The sequence below is a fragment of the Aotus nancymaae genome, unplaced genomic scaffold (assembly GCF_030222135.1).
Source record: "Aotus nancymaae isolate 86718 unplaced genomic scaffold, 86718_ANA_hifiasm-v0.15.2.pri h1tg000029l, whole genome shotgun sequence".
Lineage (NCBI taxonomy): Eukaryota > Metazoa > Chordata > Mammalia > Primates > Aotidae > Aotus > Aotus nancymaae.
This window is the reverse complement of record NW_026988442.1, coordinates 16,494,794-16,516,428: the sequence shown is the minus strand read 5'-3', so window position 1 is coordinate 16,516,428 and position 21,635 is coordinate 16,494,794. Positions and strand designations below refer to the sequence as shown.

The window sequence follows — 21,635 nt, the reverse complement described above, 5'->3', positions numbered from 1 at the left end:
GCTGGGATTATAGGCATGAGCCACTGTGTCCAACCCCAAAGAATTATTTCTAGGAGGATTTTGTTGAAGGAGAATGGGACTACTTAGTATTTCCTTGGGATCAGATGTCTAGAGCTTCTCTGGAGGGGGAGTTTTTGGGAAGCTGTTAGGAACCTTCTGGAAGTCATTGTAGAGATAGAATAAATAGTCATGATAAATCAGTTTCTACATAATGGGAGACTTTTTTCAGGAAAGGGCTTACACTTTGTGAAAAATCAAATAGAAGTTTTCTTTCTTTTCTTCCCAAATACATTACTTGTTACCTGTTTTTGTTTTTTTGGAGATAGAGTCTCGCTCTGTCACCCAGGCTGGAGTGCGGTGGCGCGATCTTGGCTCACTGCAACCTCTGCCTCCTGGGTTCAAGCAATTCTCCTGCTTCAGCCTCCCGAGTAGCTGAGATTACAGGTGCACACCACCATGCCTGGCTCATTTTTATATTTTTAGTAGAGACAGGGTTTCACCATGTTGGCCAGGCTGCCCACAAACTTCTGACCTCAGGTAATTGGCCTTCCTCGGCCTCCCAAAGTGTTGGTATTACAGGCGTGAGCCACCGCCCCTTTTTTGTACTCTTATGAGTTGCAATTCTGGCACATGGAATGCTACAGAAATGCTTCTGAATTATTGCCATTGATTTTTTTTTTCTCAATCAGTCATTATTATAATCCTTTTTAGAAGCTTGGTGAATTCTCCTTGGATTTTTTGACTGTGTTTTACTTTTTAAATGATTCAGTGACTTATCCTTTTTCCCTGTCAGTTATTTCATAGGATGCAACAGATAGGCCAGTGTATTAAGAGCTTTGTGTTGTCTTTCTTTCTCTCCTTCAGTGACATTGTCTTTCTTCTCTATTAGATTTCAAGACTTCCATTTCTGATCCATCCATGTCTTTGTCCTCTTCCTAATCCTTTCTTTAATTCCCAGTTCTGGGCACCCTCACACCTGGTCTCCTTCACCCTTCTCTACATTGGCCTCCAACTCGTTTCCTCCCAGCTACTTCACTTTGTGTGTTCAAGGTGTGCTTCCAGACTGTGATCCATGTTTTACCGTCTTCCTACACATTCTCACTGCTCTCCTTAGGTACAAAGGCAAGAAGTTACAAGCTTGCTAGAAAACTAAACCCCTTCCCTTTATCTTCCCAGTAAGCCTACTAAAGCATAATCTCACTTCTGAAGATTTAACCTTTTTTTTTTTTTTTTTTTTTTTTTTTTGGAGATAGAGTTTCGCTCTTGTTACCCAGGCTGGAGTGCAATGGCGCGATCTCGGCTCACCGCAACCTCCGCCTCCTGGGTTCAGGCAATTCTCCTGCCTCAGCCTCCCGAATAGCTGGGATTACAGGCACGCGCCACCATGCCCAGCTAATTTTTTGTATTTTCAGTAGAGACGGGGTTTCACCATGTTGACCAGGATGGTCTCGATCTCTTGACCTCGTGATCCACCCGCCTCGGCCTCCCAAAGTGCTGGGATTACAGGCGTGAGCCACCTCGCCTGGCCAGATTTAACCTTTATTAACACATGTTCATAACCCACCCTGCCTCTGAAACCTTCTGATGAGAACCATTTCAGTTTTATGCAACCAAGAGGATGTACATGCACTGCTTTCACTGTGAACTGAATTTGCTGCACATGTGGGGAAACCATGTGGGAAAACTGACTGTGTTTTCTGTCTTCTGTTGACAGAATGGTACACGAAACTTCCAGGACTTTGACTGTCAGGTAAGGACTGTACAAGTGACAAGGAGGCTCTGTACAGGATCTCTGCAGTGTTTCCTTTTCTGTGGTGGTGGTCTTGTAGAAGTGGATCTCTTATTATAGCTAATAATGAGTTCTTACTGTTGGTTTGGTCATTGGATCAAGTTCATTTAAAATGATTTGCAGTCATTGGCCATGGGCACAGTGGCTCATACCTGTAATTCCAGCACTTTGAGGGGCTGAGGCAGGCAGATCATTTGAGGTCAGGAGTTTGAGACCAGCCAGCCAACATGGTGAAATCTCATCTCCACTGAAAATACAAAAACTAGCCAAGCATGGTGGTGCACGCTTGTAATCCCAGCTACTCGGGAGGCTGAGGCAAGAGAGTCGCTTGAACTCCAGAGGTGGAGGTTGCAATGAGTCAAGATTATGCCACTGCACTCCAGCCTGGGCAACAAGGTGAGACTCCATCTCCAAAAAAAAAAAAAATAACAATGATTTGCTATCATGTTCAGAAATTGCCTGCCAGGTACCTGTTTTATGATTGTAGGTTACTGGATAGAGCTGTCTCTTTGTGATTAAGATCTCTTTTCCTCACATGATATTGGAAACTGCATTTGTCACAGGTGGCAAATGGAGGGTTGCTCCCTTACCGCAGAGAAGATAGGAGAGGGGCAGATGGAGGATAGATTTCTTGACAGTAAAATGTTTCCCTAAAAGAAAAGGCTAAATTGTTATGAATACAATATGCAGATTTCTCTTGGGTTTCTGTTTGGAAATGAAAAATTCAACTTGATTCATTAGTATTTTCCTAAATGAAAGTATTCTTCCTAGTCTGCTTTTGCATCAGCTCTGTTGCCAGTTTGAAAATCAATAAAATGAACCAACAGTTCTCCATCTACCAACTTTATCTGTTGGCTGGTCCTGAAAGAAATGGGACTAAGGGCCAGGCACAGTGGCTCACGCCTATAATCCCAACATTTTGATAGACTGAGGCTGGTCAGTCACCTGAAGTCTGTAAGAGTTCGAGACCAGTCTGGCCAATGTGGTGAAACCCTGTCTCTACTAAAAATACAAAAATTAGCTGGGCATGGTGGCACATGCCTGTAATCCCAGCTATTCAGGAGGCTGAAGTGGGAGGATTGCTTGAACCTGGGAGGCAGAGGTTGTAGTGAACTGAGATAACACCACTGCACTTCAGCTGGGACAACAGAGTGAGACTCTGTCTCAAAAAAAAAAAAAAAATTAGAAAAAAAAAACTATGGGAGTAAGAAATAAGTACATGGAAATGGGAACTTTATAAGCTGGGCAGCCTGACCCTCTTACTTTTGGGATAGATGCCATAGCAGTAACAAAAGTGACATGAAGTAGACCCAGATGATACTAGCAGGAAAGGAGGGTGCTGGCAACGTCCTAGCTTCCAGTATTTGGCCAATCTGTATACCCACCAGCAAACAGTTATTTTCAAATATGCATTTTATATTAAGTACAGTGGAATCTCTAAGCATTAGCATCAGAAGAAAGAACTATTATAAGCAAACCAGTTAAAATAATTTGAGTACCTACTACAGGCTACCTACTAAACATACAGTATCTCCAATATTTAGAGCAATATTACTAGATGGTTTTTCTTATTCCTGTTTTAGAGGTCAAGAAATTAAGTTTTATAACTTAACATTGAATGGTTGCCATTGAAAAACCCCAGCTGGGTACTGTGGCTCATGCCTGTAATCCCAGCATTTTGGGAAGCCAAGGTGGGCGAATCACCTGAGGTCAGGAGTTTGAGACCAATCTGGCTAACATGGTGAAACCCTGTTTCTACTAAAAATACAAAAAATTAGCCAAGCGTTGTGGTGCATGCCTATAATCTCCGCTACTTGGGAGGCTGAGGCAGGAGAATTGCTGGAACCTGGGAGGCGGAGGTTGCAATGAGCTGAGATGGCGCCATTGCACTCCAGTGTAGGCAACAAGACCGAAATTCCATCTCAAAAAAAAAAGGAAGAAAGAAAAATTCTGTTCTTCCTGAATCCATTGCCCATTCTTTCCCACCTGGACATGTCCAGAGCTGAAATGTTGTAAGGAATTAGTTGCCCTTAAAGCTGAGGTTCCTTGGCAGAACAGGTGAGACTCACCTTGGAAGAGTCAGGCTTATAGTATAGTTATAGAGTTCTGAATCTCAGTCCCAAACACCTCTTGTAATAACTATTTGGTACTTTATATATACAACATAATCAGCCTAGTGAGTCATTCACTGTAGGCGATGGTTCCTTTCCTCTAAAACAAGAAGTTACATTATTTTTTAATAAATAGTGACAGTCAAGTTTGGGTTTGGTTGTTTTTAATTTGATCTAACTTCAGTTATGGTTTGGATCCTAGGTTGAACCAGTAGAGCTTGATTACTACTAGTATTTCATATAATTTACCAAGAAGGAAAACATTTGAGAGAGGGTGACAGTAAAATTCAAGGTGAGGAACTCCAGAAATAGTGTATGTATACATTTATGCTCCTGCCCCAAAGTGTAGAAGTATTAATTTTCATCAAAGTCAGCACCTTCGCCCACAGTAAGAAAATTAGAATATAAAAGATTACATACTTGTTACAAAATAAATGAGAAAACACCAAAAAGTAAATAAATAAAAATCACCTATTATTTCACCAGTGTTAATATTTTGGCATACATCATTTGAGATTTTTTCCATACATAAATATAATTGTAGATAAGAAATTGAGTTTTAGAAATATAATTATGAATCACTTTTTAATATTAAGGCTTAAAAATAGTCTGGCAAAAATTCTTGATACTTTGGGTAAAGCTTTAAAATAGTAATATGTTCTGGCCTTGTGAAATAGAACTTTTAAAATAGTAACATGTTCTGGCCTTGTGAAATAGAACTCAGTTCTGTTACAAATAGGCTGTGGGCTGTGTCTCACTCCTGTAATCCCAGAGCTTTGGGAGACTGATGCAGGAGACTTGCTTGAGCCCAGGAGTTTGAGACCAGCCTGAGCAACATAGGGAGACCCCCATTTTCTACAAAAAATTGAAAAATAAAAAATGAGCTGAGCATGATGGCATGCACTTGTAGTCCTAGCACTTTGGGAGGCTGAGGTGAGTGAATTGCTTGAGCCCAGGGGTTCAAGACCAGCCTGGGCAACATAGTGAAACCCCAATCTCTCTCTCTATATATGTGTATGTGTGTGTGTGTGTGTGTGTGTATATATATATATATATATATATATATATATAGAGAGAGAGAGAGAGAGAGAGAGAGAGAGAGAGAGATGGGATATTTTATATATATATAAATATATATATATATGTATTTAGAGACAGGTCTCACTATGTTGAGTTTATATGTATACGTATGTGTGTACATATATATACATATATACACACATAAACTGTATAGATAGATTACAGATAACTACAAAATCTGTCCCAACACTCTCTAATATACATATATATGGTATACATATATACACATATAGTATACATATATTAGAGAGAGAGTATGTTGGGATAGATGCTATAGTTTATCTGTGTATATGATATATTGCTTTAGATAAATAACACTTACTTTCTGTATAATCAGAAACAGATTTAGAAAACTTAGAAAAGCATGAAAATAAAGATTGCTTATAATCCTGCGAGTGGGTCACTTGAGATCAGGAGTTCAAAACCAGCCTGGCCAACATGATGAAACCCTGTCTCTACTAAAAATACAAAAATTAGTCTGGGCATGGTGGCTCACACCTGTAATCCCAGCACTTTGGGAGGCTGAGGCTGGCAGATCACCTGAGGTTGGGAGTTTGAGACCAGCCTGACTAACATAGAGAAACCTCATCTATACTAAAAATACAAAATTAGCTGGGCATGGTGGTACATGCCTGTAATCCCAGTTACTCGGGAGGCTGAGACAGGAGAATCTCTTGAACCTGGGAGGTGGAGGTTGAGGTGAGCTAAAATCATGCCATTGTACACCAGCCTGGGCAACAAGAGTGAAATTCCATCTCAAGAAAAAAAAAATTAGCTGGGCATGGTGGCAGGTGCCTGTAGTCCCAGCTACTTGGGAGGCTGAGACAAGAGAATAGCTTGAACCCAGGAGGTAGAGGTTGCCCAGATGGCAACCTGGGCAACAAGAGTAAAACTGTCTCAAAAAAAAAAATCCTGTATAATGACAAAAACTATACCCAAGGCTTGTACAGTAGCCTGTTTATTGGAAACAGTAATAGTTCATACTAATAAAAATGTTGACATTTCCTAGAATATGTTGTCATGAAAATACAACTAAACTAGTTCAGACTGGCCAGGGAGAGGAAGAAATAGTAACAGGTACGAAATGATCATGATTTAGCATGATTTAGTTAAGTTTAGAAATAGGGGACAGGTCAGATCATGTCATTCTGGTGACAATACATTTATCGAAGTCAGAGGACTCAAGATAAAAGTGAAAGATGGTTATCAATGGTAATATCTTAAACTCTTACATTCTTTTTTTTTTTTTTTGAGACGGAGTTTCGCTCACCGCAACCTCTGCCTCCTGGGTTCAGGCAATTCTCCTGCCTCAGCCTCCTTAGTAGCTGGGATTACAGGCACGCGCCACCGTGCCTAGCTAATTTTTGTATTTTTAGTAGAGACGGGGTTTCACCGTGTTGACCAGGATGGTCTTGATCTCTTGACCTCGTGATCCACCCGCCTCGGCCTCCCAAAGTGCTGGGATTACAGGCTTGAGCCACCGCGCCCGGCCAAACTCTTACATTCTTGAAAGGCTTTTTTTTTTTTTTCTTTAATGCAGGACCTCACTGTATCACCCAGGCTGGGGTACAGTGACACAATCATAGCTCACAGTAACCTTAAACTCCTGGGCCGAAGCAATCTTCCCGCTTCAGCCTCCTGAGTAGCTGGGACTACAGGTGCATGCCACATGTAGCTAGCCACAGGCCTGGCTAATTAGAAAATATTAAGTTTTGGCCAGGCTCGGTGGCTCTTGCCTGTAATCCCAGCACTTTGGGAGGCCAAGGTGGGCAGATCACGAGGTCAGGAGTTCGAGACCAGCCTGGCCAACATGGTGAAACCACATCTCTACTAAAACTACAGAAATTAGCTGAGTGTGGTGGTAGGTTCCTGTAATCCCAGCTTCTCAGGAGGCTGAGGCAGGAGAATTGCTTGAACCCGGGAGGCAGAGGTTGCAGTGAGCCGAGATCGCCTCACCGTACTCCAGCCTGGGTGACAGAGCAAGACTTGATCTCGAGGGGAGAAAAAAAAAAAGACCAGGTGTGGTGGCTCATACCTGTAAGCCCAGCACTTTGGGAGGCCGAGGCAGGCAGATCATGAGGTCGGGAGATCCAGACCATCCTGGCCAACATGATGAAACGCTGTCTCTACTAAAATACAAAAATTAGCCGGGCGTGGTTATGCGCGCCTGTAGTCCCAGCTATTCAGGATGTTGAGCCAGGAGAATTGCTTGAACCCAGGAGGAGGAGGTTGCAGTGAGCTGAGATCACTCCAATTTACTCCAGCCTGGGCTACAGAGGAAGACTCCGTTTCAAAAAAACAAAAAGAAAAAGAAAAAATATGTATTCTCAGTAGAGGTGGGATCTTGCCATGTTGCTCAGACTGGTCTTGAACTCCTGGCCTCAAGTGATACTCCCACCTTGGCTTCCCAGAGTGCTGGCATGAGCCATCCTGCCTGACCTTAAAAACACCTTCTGTTTAAGACTACATCTTTTCGTTAGGTTGGAGAGACAGTCCAGAATAGAGAAGTATGTCAAGGACCTTTATGATTTCAGGTTGTTTTATAAACATGAAGAATTAAAGGGATTATGTTCAAGAAGTACATGATAAATAATCAGAAAGTAATGGGAGAGCAGGGCATGGTGGCTTATCCCTGTAATTCAGCACTTTGGGAGGCTGTGGCAGATAGATCACTTGCACCCAGGAATTTGAGATCAGCTTGGGCAACATAGGGAGACCCCATCTCTTCAAAAAATTTAAAAATTAGCTGGGTATGGTGGCAGGCACGTGTGCTCCAAGCTACTTGCGAGGCTGAGGTAGGAGGATCACTTGAGCCTGTGAGTTCAAGCTTACAGTGAGCTATGATCACACCACTGGACTCCAGCCTGGGTGACAACGAGACCCTTTCTCAAAAAAAAAAAAAAAGGAAAAGAAAAGAAAGTGCTGGGAAATGGGAGAGATCTATGACCAGAGCCTATTAGATGCTCTGTTAGGCTGTGCCCCTTGAGCACAGGCTCGTTGTGTAGTCACACTCTAGAATGCTGGGTGGGAGGTGAGGTAGCTGGAGAAAGAGCCTATAAAACAGATGATAGCTGACTAAGACAAAAAGATAGCAACAACACGTTACTCCCAGCAGTGGTCTGACAATTGAATCAGCTCCTTAGTCAGGGTCTCTGCACATTCATCTTCAGATGGAGTTTCTTTCAAGCTGTTCATTCACAAGGTCACGAAAAATGCACATGCCAGTCACCATGGGGGTGAGTGCTTCCTTTCTTTTTGTTTTTGATTCTGCTAAGAATATTTAAATTCATATACTTTGAAAATGAAGAACTTTGAGACATTGACAACTGGGGGCCCCTCCAAATAAGGAAATGAACAGGGCCTGGGACTCTTGGCCTTTGATACTTTGGTTGTTACATGATTTGAGGGCATGTTACGGCATGGTAGGGGCTGACATCTCCCTAAAAAGTTGAAATTTTGTAAGGAGCCAATTTTACTTTTGCATATCATCCAGATTATGAAATGACAACAAAGAAGTAACTTTGCCCTATTCCCTCATCTACTTTTTTTTTTTTTTTTTTTTGGAGATAGTCTCGCTCTGTTGCCCAGGCTGGAGTGCAGTGGTATGATACCAGGTCACTGCAACCTCCACCTCCTGGGTTCAAGCGATTCTTCTGCCTCAGCCTCCCAAGTAGCTGGGACTGCAGTGCGTACCACCATGCCCGGCTAATTTTTGTATTTTTGGTAGAGACGGGGTTTCACCATGTTGGTCAGGCTAGTCTCAAACTCCTGACCTCATGATCCACTTGCCTCGGCCTCCCTAAGAGCTGGGATTACAGGCATGAGCTACCGCTCCTGGCCCCCCTCATCTACTTTTAAAGTATTGTCTTTTATCCCATCTATTATATCTCTCTTTTTAACATCCTTCTCCTGACCTTCCCTGGAAGCTCACTGTTTCATCCCCATCCACATCCTGTGTGTACACCACACACACCACCACCACCAATTACCATCAGTTATGGGGCCTTGGTGAGGTCCAGCTGTGTTTAGGGCCAGAGTATAAACTGGTATTTCCCTCAGTTCTGAGTAGCAGCCAAACTGGAATTTTTAAGTAGGACTGAAAATTTAAGTAGGACCTTACTGAAGGTTTGAGTTTGACAAAAGATAGGTTACAGCAACCAGATTGTCAAGGTGGCAAGTTGTTGGACATTCTCTTTAACTTGGATTTCCCTGTAGTGTCACTCCATATGACAGACACTTTCTCCCTCTCTCCTTTTTTTTTTTTTTTGCCTCCTTCCCCGCTTTATTCTTTTTCTCTCAAGAAACAAAACATGAGAGATATTGAAACCTCCTTTAGTTCTCTTTAATAATTTATCCACTCCCAGAAAGAAACAAAGTACTAAAGTTAGTGTACCTTCTTTCTCCTCCAAGTTTTTATACTTAAAATATAAGCTGTCTGTTCTGGCTCATGCCTGTAATAGGGCTTTGGGTGGCTGATTTGGGAAAATCACTTTATGCCAGGAGTTCAAGACCAGCCTGGGCAAATAGAGAGACCCCATCTCTACAAGAAATCTAAAAAATAAAAATTAGCCAGGTGTAGTGGTGTGCACCTGTAGTCCTAGCCACTTGGGAGGCTGAGGTGAGGTGATCTCTTGAGTCGAGGAGTCCTATGCCACAGTGAGCTATGATTCACATCACTGCATTCTAGCCTGGGCACTAGAGTGAGATCCTATCTCTAAATATATATGTGTGTGTATATGTATGTATACATATATATAAATAATCAGAATCTATAGTGTTGCTTTTTAAAAGATTGACAGGCCGGGCGCGGTGGCTCAAGCCTGTAATCCCAGCACTTTGGGAGGCCGAGGAGGGTGAATTACGAGGTCTAGAGATCGAGACCATCCTGGTCAACATGGTGAAACCCCATCTCTACTAATACAAAAAATTAGCTGGGCATGGTGGCGCGTGCCTGTAATCCCAGCTACTCAGGAGGCTGAGGCAGGAGAATTGCCTGAACCCAGGAGGCGGAGGTTGCAGTGAGCCGAGATCGCGCCAGTCTGGGTAACAAGAGCGAAACTCCGTCTCAAAAAAAAAAAAAAAAAGATTGACATAAATGGTGTATTTTTAATATATATCCTTTTTCATCTTGCTCTTTTACACTGTTTTTTTCAAGATTTTCTGTGTGTATTAATGCTAATAATTCTAGTTCATTTTTATCTGTATGTCATATGAATAAGTCATAATTCATTTATCAGTTTCCCTATTGATGAATATTTGGGCTGTTTCCAATTTTTTTTTGACATTATAGAGAAGGTTGTGATGTTTAGACCCTTGACCAACACAGGTTTGAACTGTGTGGGTCCACTTATACATGACTTCTTCAATAAATATATTGGATTTTTTTTTTTTTTTTAAAAGATCTTACTCTGTCACCCAGGCTACAGTGCAGTGCCAGGAACACAGCTCACTGTAGCCTTGACCTTCTGGGCTCAAGTGATTTTCCTACCTCAGCCTCTGAGTAACTGGGACCACAGGCATGCACCACCACACTTGGCTATTTTAAAAAAATTTTTTGTAGAGACGGTCTCACCATGTTGCCCAGGCTGGTCACAAACACCTGGACCCAATCAATCTTCCTACTTCAGCCTACCAAAGTGCCGGGATTATAGGTGTGTGCCCCCACACACAGCCAGAAAGCTTTTGGAGATTTGTAGCAGTTTGAAAAATCCTGCATCTGGGCGAGGTGGCTCACGCCTGTAATCTCAGCACTTTGGGAGTCCGAGACAGCCAGATCACCTGAGGTCTGTTGGAGACCAGCCTGGCCAACATGGTGAAACCCTATCTCTACTAAAAATACAAAAGATAAGCCAGGTGTGGTGGCATGTGCCTGTAGCCCCAGCTACTCAGGAGGCCAAGGCAGGAAAATCTCTCGAACCTGGGAAGTGGAGATTGCAGTGAGCCAGGATCAGGCCACTGCACTCCAGCCTGGGTGACAGAGTAAGACTCTGTCTCAAAAAAAAAAAAAAAAAAGAAAGAAAAGAAAAAATAACTCACAAACTATGTAGCCTAGAGCTATTGAAAAAATTAAGAAAAAGTTAGGTATGTCATGAATGCATAAACTATATGTAGATATTAGTCTACATATAGTTTTTATCATTAACATAAAATATATACACATCTAGTGTACAAAGTTAAAACTTATGTACACATTTATAGGTCATACATGGCACTATTTGTGGTTGAGAGAAATATTAAATAGAAATATTAAATGTTGGTATTTTTTTTTTTTTGAGACTGAGTTTTGTTCTTGTTGCCCAGGCTGGAGTGCAACAGCGTGGTCTTGGCTCCCTGCACCCTCCACCTCCTGTGTTCAAGCAATCCTCCTGCCTCAGCTTCCTGAGTAGCTGGGATTACTGGCACCCGCCACCATGCCCAGCTAATTTTTGCACTTTTTAGTAGAGGTGGGGTTTCGCCATGTTGACCAGGCTGGTCTGGAACTCCTGACCTCAAGTGATACACCTGCCTCAGCCTCCCAAAATGCTGGGATTACAGGCGTGAGTCACCATGCCTGGCCCTGAACAGGTTTTTAATGCAGACAAAGTGCCCTATTCTGGGTGGGGGGAAACTGCCACAAAGGACATATTAGTAAGGAAGAGAAGTGAGTACCAGAATTTAAGGCAGGAAGGGGTGGGCTAACTCTATTTTGTGTAAATGTTGCCAGGTTTATGATCAGGATTGTCCTATGTTTAAAATTGTAAACCTCTAAGCTTTGAAGGGAAATGAAAAACGCCAGCTGTCAGTGTTTTGATTGTATGGCAAGAAGGCCTAGGTAATGAGAATCCTTTTTCTGGGTCAGTTTTATCTATGCTTGTCCCTGAAGTCACAAAATACCTTGCCAGTAAGAGACTGCCTTTCCAAGTTCTTTTGATATGTACAATGTCCCTGGCCACTGAGAACCCCAGAACTTCAGTATTGAGTTCAATACCAAAGGTGTCTAAGTGGTCTACTTGCCCTCAAACACAATATCTCTTAAGTCTGCCTCTAGATCAAGGGGTCATAAGGATCTTTAAGGTTCATTTTACATGGTACTTTATGGAACAGATTGTCAATGCTATGTAAGAGAATTCCAATAGATAGAACATCATAAAAGTCTGGAAGGATTACATCATTGAAGATGCTATTGTTGTTATAGGAAAGGCCAGAGGCCAGGTGCAGTGGCTCAGGCCTATAATCCCAGAACTTTGGGAGGCCAAGGCATGCAGATTACTTGAGCTCAAAAGTTCAAAGCCAGCTGGGCAGGGTGGCTTACTCCTGTAAGCCACTATCCCAGCACTTTGGGAGGCCAAATTGGGTGGATCACCTGAGGGTGTGGAGTTTGAGACCAGTCTGACCAACATGGTAAAACCCCACCTCTATTAAAAATACAAAATTAGCTAGGCATAGTGATGACACACACCTGTACTTCCAGTCCCTTGGGAGGCTGAGGCAGGAGAATCGCCTGAATGAGGGAGTCGGAGGTTGCAGTGAGCCAAGATCACATCACTGCACTCCAGCCTGGGCAACAAGAATGAAACCCCATCTCAAAAAAAGGAAAAAAAAAAAAAAAAAGAAGTTTAAAGCCAGCCTGAGCAACATAGTGAAACCTTGACTCTACAAACAGTATAAAAATTAGCTGAGCATGGTAACGTGCACCTATGATCCCAGCTAATTAAGAGGGTAAAGTGGGAGAATCGCTTGAGCCCGAGAAGTGGAGAATGCAGTGAGCCGAGATCACGCTACGGTACTCCAGCCTGGGTGACAGAATGAGACCCTGTCTCAAAAAAAAAAAAAAGAAAAAGAAAAGACCTTGAAAGCCATGAAACCCAAAACAATAAATTCCTGCTGAATAAAACTCTGTACATATGTTGTACATGACTTCACAAGATTCACGACAAAACCAAACAAGGATCATTAAAAAGATTATGAATATGACAAAAAAAGGTGGGTTGTAGGATGAAGGGTTTCAAGGTTTGGATCTTGGAGAAATTTAAGAGCTAGTAGATACCACACCAGAGTAATTAGCAGAAGACAACTTGATGGAGATGAATGCTTCTGAACCAGTGCCAGGCAATGAGGAATATGTAGAAGCAGTGCCAGAAAACAAATTGACAATAGACAGCCTGGCAGAAGGGTTCTAGTTATTTAGTTATTTAAGACCACTTTTCACTCTGTTATGTCATGAACTATTCTGTGATATGCACACTTTAACTAAAGTAAACAGTGAAAGAAGGAATGGTACCATATAGAAACATTTTTAGAAAAATGAAAACATAAAAAGTCAGACAAATTACCATGTATTTCTGTAAAGTTACATCAAGTATACCTGCCTCTTGTGCCTCCCCTTTCGCCTTCTCCACCTCTTCCTTCTTTGTCACCCTTGAGATGGCAAGACCAACCCCTCCTGGTCCTCCTCTTCCTCAGCCTACTCAACAAGATAACAAGGATGAAGATCTTTATGATGATCTACTTCCACTTAATGAATAGTAAATATATTTCCTCTGCCTTACGATTTTCTTAATGTTTTTCTTTTCTTTAGCTTACTTTATTGTAAGCATACAGTATATCAGTGGTCCTCAAGCTTTCTGGCACCAGGGATCAGTTTTGTGGACGACAATTCTTCCATGTCCTTGAGGGGGCAGGAGATGGTTTTGAGATGATTCAAGCACATTACATTTATTGTGCACTTTTTATTATTACATTGTAATATATAATGAAATAATTATGCCATTCACCATAATGTAGAATCAGTGAGAGCCCTGGGCTTGTTTTCCTACAACTAGATGGCCCCATCTAAGGGTGATGGGAGACAGTGATAGGTCAGCAGGCATTAGATTCTCAGAACACACAACCTAGATCCCTTGTATGATCAGTTCACAGTAGAGTTTGTACTCCCATGAGAATCTATTGTCACTGCTGATCTGACTGGAGGTGGAGCTCAGGCAGTAATGTAAGCAGTGGGGAGCGGCTCTTAAGACAGATGAAGCTTCACTCTTACTTGCCACTCACCTCCTGTGTGGCCCGGTTCCTAAGAGGACATGGACTGGTACCAGTCTGTGGCCCAGGTGTTGGGGACCCCTGCAGTATATAACATACAAAATATGTGTTAGCCATTTATGTTATCAGTAAGGCTTCCTATTAATATTAGGTTATTAGTTATTAAGTTTTGGGGGAGTCAAAAATTATATGCAGATTTTCGACTACACAATGGGTTAGCACCACTAACCCTTGTGTTGTTTGAGGGTCACCCATGTATCTCTGTAAATGTCCTTTTATGTGTGTGACCATGTTTGATAGTTTATTTAGATTATATCTTTTTTTTTTTTTTTTTTTTTGAGACAGGGTCTTGCTCTGTCACTCAGGCTGGAGTGAAGTATTGTGATCATAGTTCACTGCAGCCTTGACCTCTGGGCTCTAGCCTTTCTCCTGCCTCAGCCTCCCGAGTAGTTGAGATTACAGGCACATGCTACCACACCTGGCTAATATTTTTATTTTTTTGTAGATATGAGGTCTCGCTATGTTACTGGGGCTGGTCTTGAACTCCTGGCTCAAGCGATTCTCTCACCTTAGCCTCTCAATGGGATTACTAATGTGAGCCATCACCATTGACCAGGTTAAGATCCTTTAGGGGTATAGGGTAGAAACCCACCTAGTAACTTAAACCAGAGGCAATCTAGGAATGTCTCAGAACTTATAAATACATACAGCTAGCATCAGAAATCTAATGACCCAGCCTTAGATTATATCTATATGTAAAATTGCTGTAGGGTAGGTACCTCTTACTTTTACTGGAAATTACCAAATTATTCTCCCGGTAGTTGTTCCAGTTTACATGCCTTACCAACAGTATATGTTGATTCTTGACGGGCACGGTGGCTCATGCCTGTAATCCCAGCACTTTGGGAGGCCAAGGCAGGTGGATCACTTGAGGTCAGGAGTTTGAGACCAGCCTGGACAACATGGTGAAACCCCATCTTTACTAAAAATACAAAAATTAGTGAGGCCTGATGGCACGTGCCTGTAGTCCCAGCTACTTGGGAGACTGAGGCAGGAGAATTGCTTGAACCCAGTAGGTGGAGGTTGCAATAAGCTGAGATCACACCATTGCATCCCAGCCTAGGTGGGCGACAGAGTAAGACTCCGTCTCAAAAACAAAAAGAACAGTATATGTTGGTTCTTATTTATTTCTCTGCATCCTGGACACCACTTGGCATTATCTGACTTTAAGTTTTTGCCATTCTGGTATGTATGAAGTAGTATTTTATTGAATTAAATTTTCACTTTCCTGTCTGTTTAGTGAAGGTAATGTCTTCCTACTTTTCTATCATAGCACCCTGTTTGTTTCTTTTATAGCACCTATCACAAGCTGTTATTATGAGTGAGTTGGTTTGTGTGTTTATTGTCTGCCTCCCTATCTAGAACATAATCTCTGTGAAGGCTGGGATCACATTTCTCAGGTTTACTGTTTTTTTTTTCCCCCAAAATAAAAGGGCCATTTATTGAAGAGAACAGTTTACTGTCTCTTGACAATGAACAGCATTATCCCTATTATTAGGAATAATATAATACCACCTCATTCTTATTATGTATTACAATCATTATGTATATGTGAATACATATATAAAATATAGACACTGCATGGTGACTAAGCAATTTTGGAATAAATCCATAGACTAAGTCACAGCATGCATAATTGTTTATATTTTAACTGCTCATTTATACCTGAGCAAATTTTCATTAGGCATACTGCTAATTTTCAAATGATGTAATAAAAAATCTGGTGGCAGGACTATATTATTTTGCTGACTTACATTTGAGAAAAAAGAAGCTATCTGCTTCATCTATTTTAATATGGTATATCCTGAATCTTCTTATAAAAATACATGTATAGAAACTTAAAAGATCATATATTTCTCATGAGGAGACATTATTTGATCTGTGTCACTAGAGTGTATTTGCAAAACATTTTAACACTGCAAACATTAGAAATTTGAAGACTGGGCATGGGAAAAGGTTTATTCTCTACTACAGTGATGCTGGTGTACTTCTACACAAGGCCTCTTAGTGATGTCAATCAGTTGGAGGTAGGACTTTATCAATGAATTGCTTAATATCCATCATTTCCTGTTGACACGAACTGTGCATCATACCTTCATAGGTTTTAAAGGTCACATTGGTTGGATTCACCAATGTTTTTAGTTTTTCAACCGTAAGAGAACGAAACATCAGGGGAACTAAAGGGTCACAATCTCCGTGGCACTGAAGAATAGAAATATCTCTATTGGTGCCACTGATAGGCCCCTGTGGAAATGATGCCCGAAGTGGAAGCCAGCAACTGAGTGCAGTGACACCCGCCAGTTTCTGCTGCATGGTAAGGGCAGTATATAAAGATAAAGCTCCTCCCTGAGAAAATCCTCCCAAAATAATTCTCTTTGAAGAAATGCTATTCTTCACTTCTTGATCAATCAGAGCTTTTATGTTTTCTGCGTCCTGTTTAATCCCAGGTTCATCCTCCTGTGAATCTGGTGAAAGCCCAATAATATCAAACCATGAAGGCATAGCCATGTTCATATTTAATGTAACAGGCATAACAGGCGCATGCGGGCAGATATATTTGATATGTGAATTTCTGATACCGGCAAAGTCTTCTGCCCATCCGTGCCCAGTATCTCCCAATCCGTGAAGGAAAATCACCGCGGCGGTAGCCTTCCGGGCAGCGGGGACGATGGCGGGCAGCTGGACTGACATGTTATTGCCGCACATACACCAGCTCAGCTCACACAGCAAGCGGAAGGAAGAGCAGGCGCCTGGCCCTGGCCCAAGAGCGTGCGAGCGGCGAGTTGCGGCTGGCCCCACCGGACGCACGCTCAGGAGCGGCGCCCTTCCTTCTGCCCACTCTGCGCGCGCGCCCCCGCGTCCACTCAGGTTTACTGTTTTATTCCCAGCTCAGTAAGGTATGGAGTGGCATTCAATAGGTATTTAATGAATGAACCAAGGTCGGGAAGTGGGTCATTTAATAAATCTGACGTTATTGTAAGAGAAATACAGAAATAGAAAGTTATTTCTTTATCTTCCTCCTACCCAAACGTTATACTTTCTTTTTTTTTTTTTTTTTTTTGAGATGGAGTCTCGCTCTGTCGCCTAGGCTGGAGTGCAGTGGCACTATATCAGCTCACTGCAACCTCCACCTCCCAGGTTCAAGTGATTCTTCTGCCTCAGCCTCCTGAGTAGCTGGGATTACAGGCACCCACCATCATGCCTGGCTAATTTTTGTAGAGACAGGGTTTCACCATGTTGGCCAGGTAGTCTTGAACTGCTTACCTTAGGTGATCTGCCCACCTCAGCCTCCCAAAGTGCTGGGATTACAGGTATGAGCCATAGCACCTGGCCTATACTTTATTTCATAGCCAGTTCATAGTACCTGATTATAGTCTTCATTTCTTTTGTTCATTTTTCAAGGCTTTGAATAGACTTGACTAGGAGGTAGTAGTAATAGAGAATAACAGAAATAGTGAGTCACACATGGATTGATTTGATAGGAATGGTTATCAGCTCCAGCTTAGGGCCTGTAATTTGAGATATCCTGATGTCCAATTAGTCCAAGTAGTTGCTCTGTGGCCCACATCAGAGAAGAAAACAAAGCTCTGATGCAGTTCATTATTAGATAGGAAATTAAACTGAAAGCCCTTTGCCGTTTTTGGGATTCTCATTGACAGTTATTCTTGTCTTACCTAATATAAGACTTTCTGAGATAGATCATAGGCAGCTTCATCAGCAGAAATTCAGTAGGCTAGGCGTGGTAATTTTTTTATTTTTGAGAAATATAAAACTTGAGCACAACTAGAATAAATCTTAGTTAACTTTTCTGCAGTCCCTTTTTTTTCCACCCAAACACTCTTAGTGTGGCATTTACTCTCAGCAGCTCGGTGCATCCTTTGTTGGCTTTATTCACTTCCTGAGCTTTGCTCTGGCTATGTCGTTAACTCACTGGCTTGGTTAAGATCTTTTAGGAGTATAGGGAACAAACTCACCCAATATAGCTTAAACCAGAGGCAATCCAGGGATGTCTCAGAACTTACAAGTACACACAGCTAGAAATTAAGAGTAGTGGAAATGCCTACTAAAAGCTCCCAAGTTGATTCCTCTTTTCAAGAGAAGAACCAAGCTGAAGTTGGAATCTCTTAGTTCCAATTACAAATGCCTAGGGAAAGATGCCATCCCACCATGGGCCAGTTGCCTCCCTGACTCCAATAAGCTGTGGCCATAAGGTTATGTTCTACAAACATGGTAGCCAAGACCCACCCCTGTAACGTGTGGATGACACAGAAGGGCAGCTCCCAGGAAAAAAGAGATCCTAGACAGATATACCCATAGGTGTCTAGTGAAATTATCTACTGAAATTAATTATAAATTAGCTGAGCATGTGTTCAGAAGCTCTGAAGCCTCTGACTTTTTACCCAGCAACTTCTTTGTATCTTCCATTTTCTTTTTTCCCCTCAAGTCCTACCCGGCTCCTTACCCAATTTGCTGATTTCTTTTCCATAGCCAATTGTGAATGTATTCTCAACAGATCCCTTGGCTCGTAAGTGAGCTTTGGAGATAAGAAGGTGTGTTTTGCTCCCTATTTATTTATTTTTCTGGAAGAATTGGAAAGTAGGAATATTATATATGCTATAGCATCTCTCTGGTATTCATTTATTTTATTTTATTTTTATTTTTTGAGACGAAGTCTCGCTCTGTCATCGGGCTGGAGTGCAGTAGTACAATCTTGGCTCACTGCAACCACTGCCTCCTGGGTTCAGGTGATTCTCCAGCCTCAGCCCCTGGAGTAGCTGGGATTATGTACATGTGCCACCACGCCTGGCTGGTTTTGTATTTTTAATAAAGACAGGGTTTCACCATGTTGGCCAGGCTGATCTCCAAGTCCTGACCTCAAGTGATTCACCCACCTCGGCCTCCCAAAGTGCTGGGATTACAGGTGTGGGCCACTGCACCCAGCCAAGTGTAGTTTATAAATGTGTCCTGCCCAAGCTAGTGGGAAATGGTGGTAAAGCAGGTATTGTGAAACTTTTACAACCTGGGAAGTTCATTCTGCTTTTTCTGAGATCTTTTATTCTCTTGTTACAGGAACATGACATAGAAACAACTCATGGTGTGGTCCACGTCACTATAAGAGGCTTACCCAAAGGAAACAGACCAGTTGTACTAACATATCATGACATTGGCCTCAACCGTATGTATTTTATTTTACACCTTCCCTTCTTATCATACTTAATCTTTGTATATTAAAAAACAAATGACAATGATATTCTAATAGAGCAGAGGTTTTCCTCTCTCTGTGGTAACCTTCTCTCCTTGTTCCTACATTTGTTAATGGTATAAAGTTCCCGGAAAATGTGCAGGGGAATGTGTTTTGGGGATACTGGAGTCATATCTTGCTATCGTGTCTGTTGAAGGATTGAAGATTAAACAATGAATTGATTAAGAAAGTAGAACTGAAATCCATGTTTTCAAGCCTGTACTTTGTTTTTTTTATGTTTCAAATTAGAAAATTCAGAGTTGGAACTTAACTTTGTTGTGAGCTCTTCAATGAATTAGTAAAAGAATTCTTGCTAGAGCTTGTCACCAGTGACTTTAAGTGGACTTTTCTAGATGGTAGTGTAAGATTCTGGCTCCAGCCATAGACACACAGAGTCTGCATACATGTGCTTTCTTTCACACTACCCTGGCTTTCAAAGATGGCCTGCATTTGAGGCTGCAGTTGAATGTTAAAGCTTTTGTAGCTGCCTTAGCATGAGAAGTGATTTAAGCAGGTATACAAAAGGGTAGAAGTGTAAGCCGCAGCCCCTTCCTGCACCTGGCAATTTTGCCAAGAGACAAACTCCCATGTGGTGAATGTCAGCAGCTCAGGGCATTCACTCTATCTATGCTGTTGGGGTATAATCAGTGTCTCTTTGTGTGATGGAAGAATGATGTGCATGAGAAATGACAGCATTATGGGTGTAAGATTATTTTGTGCAGTAATTGGAAACCACCAAACGTTAACAAAGTAGTTTCTACTTTGCAGACATTGTTTAGAATTGAGAATTGTTTTCAGTATGTATCTCAATATGAGATGTCTTTTTTTTTTTTTTTTTTTTTTTGAGATGGAGTTTCACTCTTTTTGCTCAGGCTGGAGTGCGATGTCATGATCTCGGCTCACCACAACCTCCACCTCCTGGGTTCAAGCGATTCTCCTGCCTCAGCCTCCTGAGTAGCTGGAATTACAGGCGTGTGCCACCACACCCAGCTATTTTTGTATTTTTAGTAGAGATGGGGTAAGACTATATTTTCAGGGATCATTTCTATAGTTTGTTACAAGATGGGCTTTCTCCATGTTGGTTAGGCTGGTCTCGAACTCCTGACCTCAGGTGATCCGCCTGCCTCAGTCTCCCAAAGTACTGGGATTACAGGTGTGAGCCACCGTGCCTGGCTCAGATGTCTTATATTCAGCCTTTGGGCAGCTTGAATCAGACAGATTGTTCAGATACCTTGCTTTGGTGGAATGGTGATTAAAAAGTAGTGAAAGAAGGCAATGATAGGCATTGACTGAATAGAGGAAAACTGGGGAGAAATGGAGAGCCTGTGACTTATGGGTATTTTTACTCTTATAGATAAATCCTGTTTCAATGCATTCTTTAACTTTGAGGATATGCAAGAGATCACCCAACACTTTGCTGTCTGTCATGTGGATGCTCCAGGCCAGCAGGAAGGTGCACCCTCTTTCCCCACAGGGTAAGACCGTGAAAAGACCCTCTGGGAGACATGCACTCAGAAGAGCAACTGGCTGAGCCCCAATAGGAGAAGTGGTGTGTGCTTCCCTTTGGTTTTATTACAGTCTATAGGTTATGCTTATCAACCAGCCATCCTCATATTTTCTCTCCTCGGGCTGAGAGGACTGTAATGTGTAGTCTTTTGGGGGAAACTGTATGTTTTCCCATATCCAGGAATGGCTCTCCATAGCAGGTGCCTGCTTTCCTGTAATCTCAAGGCGTGTCTGGAACACCTACTTCTCACTGTCTTTATCTGTTCCCTTCCTCATCTATTTGAAATCTGTCATTTTTTAGCAAGGCGTGGTCACTCAACACCTGTAATCCCAGCACTTTGGGAGGCCAAGGCAGGAGGATTGCTTGAGCCCCGGCCTGGATAACATAGGAAGACCTTGTCTCTACCAAAAATTTAAAAATTAGCCAGCCAGGCATGGTGGCATTCACCTGTGGTCCCATCTACTTGGGAGGCTGTGGTGGGAAGATCACTTGACCCCAGGAGATTGAGGCTACAGTGCCTGGGTGAAGACCTTGTATCCAAAAAGAAAACAAGTAAACAAAAAACTCATTTTTGTGTACTTCCTCGAAACTCCCGACTACCTAGGCCCAGACTCACATCCCTTTAAGCTTTACTGGGGGTATCTCCCCATCCTTAACTCTCAATCTAGTAATGGAAATTTGACTATCTGTGTAACTGTTTATTCTTAGAGGCTGTCCTGGCAGATCAAGGTGTGGGCTAATTGATTAGCTTTGGCACTCAGCTTCCTCCTGTGTCTGCTTTGCAGGGCAGAGTTACAGGCTCCCTACCTGTTTGTTCCCTGGATGGTATGC

General features: G+C 42.2%; 2 protein-coding genes across 7 annotated transcripts in view; one reads left to right on the top strand and one right to left on the bottom strand.

Moving 5' to 3' along the window:
- The window catches only part of NDRG3 (NDRG family member 3), an 86,313-nt gene that overhangs the window by 30,731 nt on the left and 33,947 nt on the right, over window positions 1–21,635 (top strand). For 4 of the 6 annotated variants that reach the window (XM_064382415.1, XM_064382416.1, XM_064382412.1 and 1 more), the window contains exons 3-5: window positions 1,715–1,750; window positions 19,126–19,231; window positions 20,652–20,772. In XM_064382415.1, the coding sequence (XP_064238485.1) occupies window positions 1,715–1,750; window positions 19,126–19,231; window positions 20,652–20,772 (263 nt within the window). Of the gene's footprint in view, window positions 1–1,714; window positions 1,751–16,286; window positions 16,370–19,125; window positions 19,232–20,651; window positions 20,773–21,635 lie in introns of those variants that run through there. The other 2 variants (XM_064382417.1, XM_064382413.1) reach the window with 2 other exon arrangements.
- Window positions 15,476–16,879, bottom strand: LOC105719165 (acyl-protein thioesterase 1-like). The gene has a single exon (XM_012455067.3). It carries the CDS (start codon window positions 16,759–16,761, stop codon window positions 16,069–16,071), a length of 693 nt encoding a protein of 230 aa, XP_012310490.2. The 5' UTR covers window positions 16,762–16,879; the 3' UTR covers window positions 15,476–16,068.

What these genes read in the sequence shown, in the direction of transcription:
- LOC105719165 (XM_012455067.3), bottom strand. Translation starts at nt 16,761, where the DNA reads ATGTGCGGCAATAACATGTCAGTCCAGCTGCCCGCCATCGTCCCCGCT.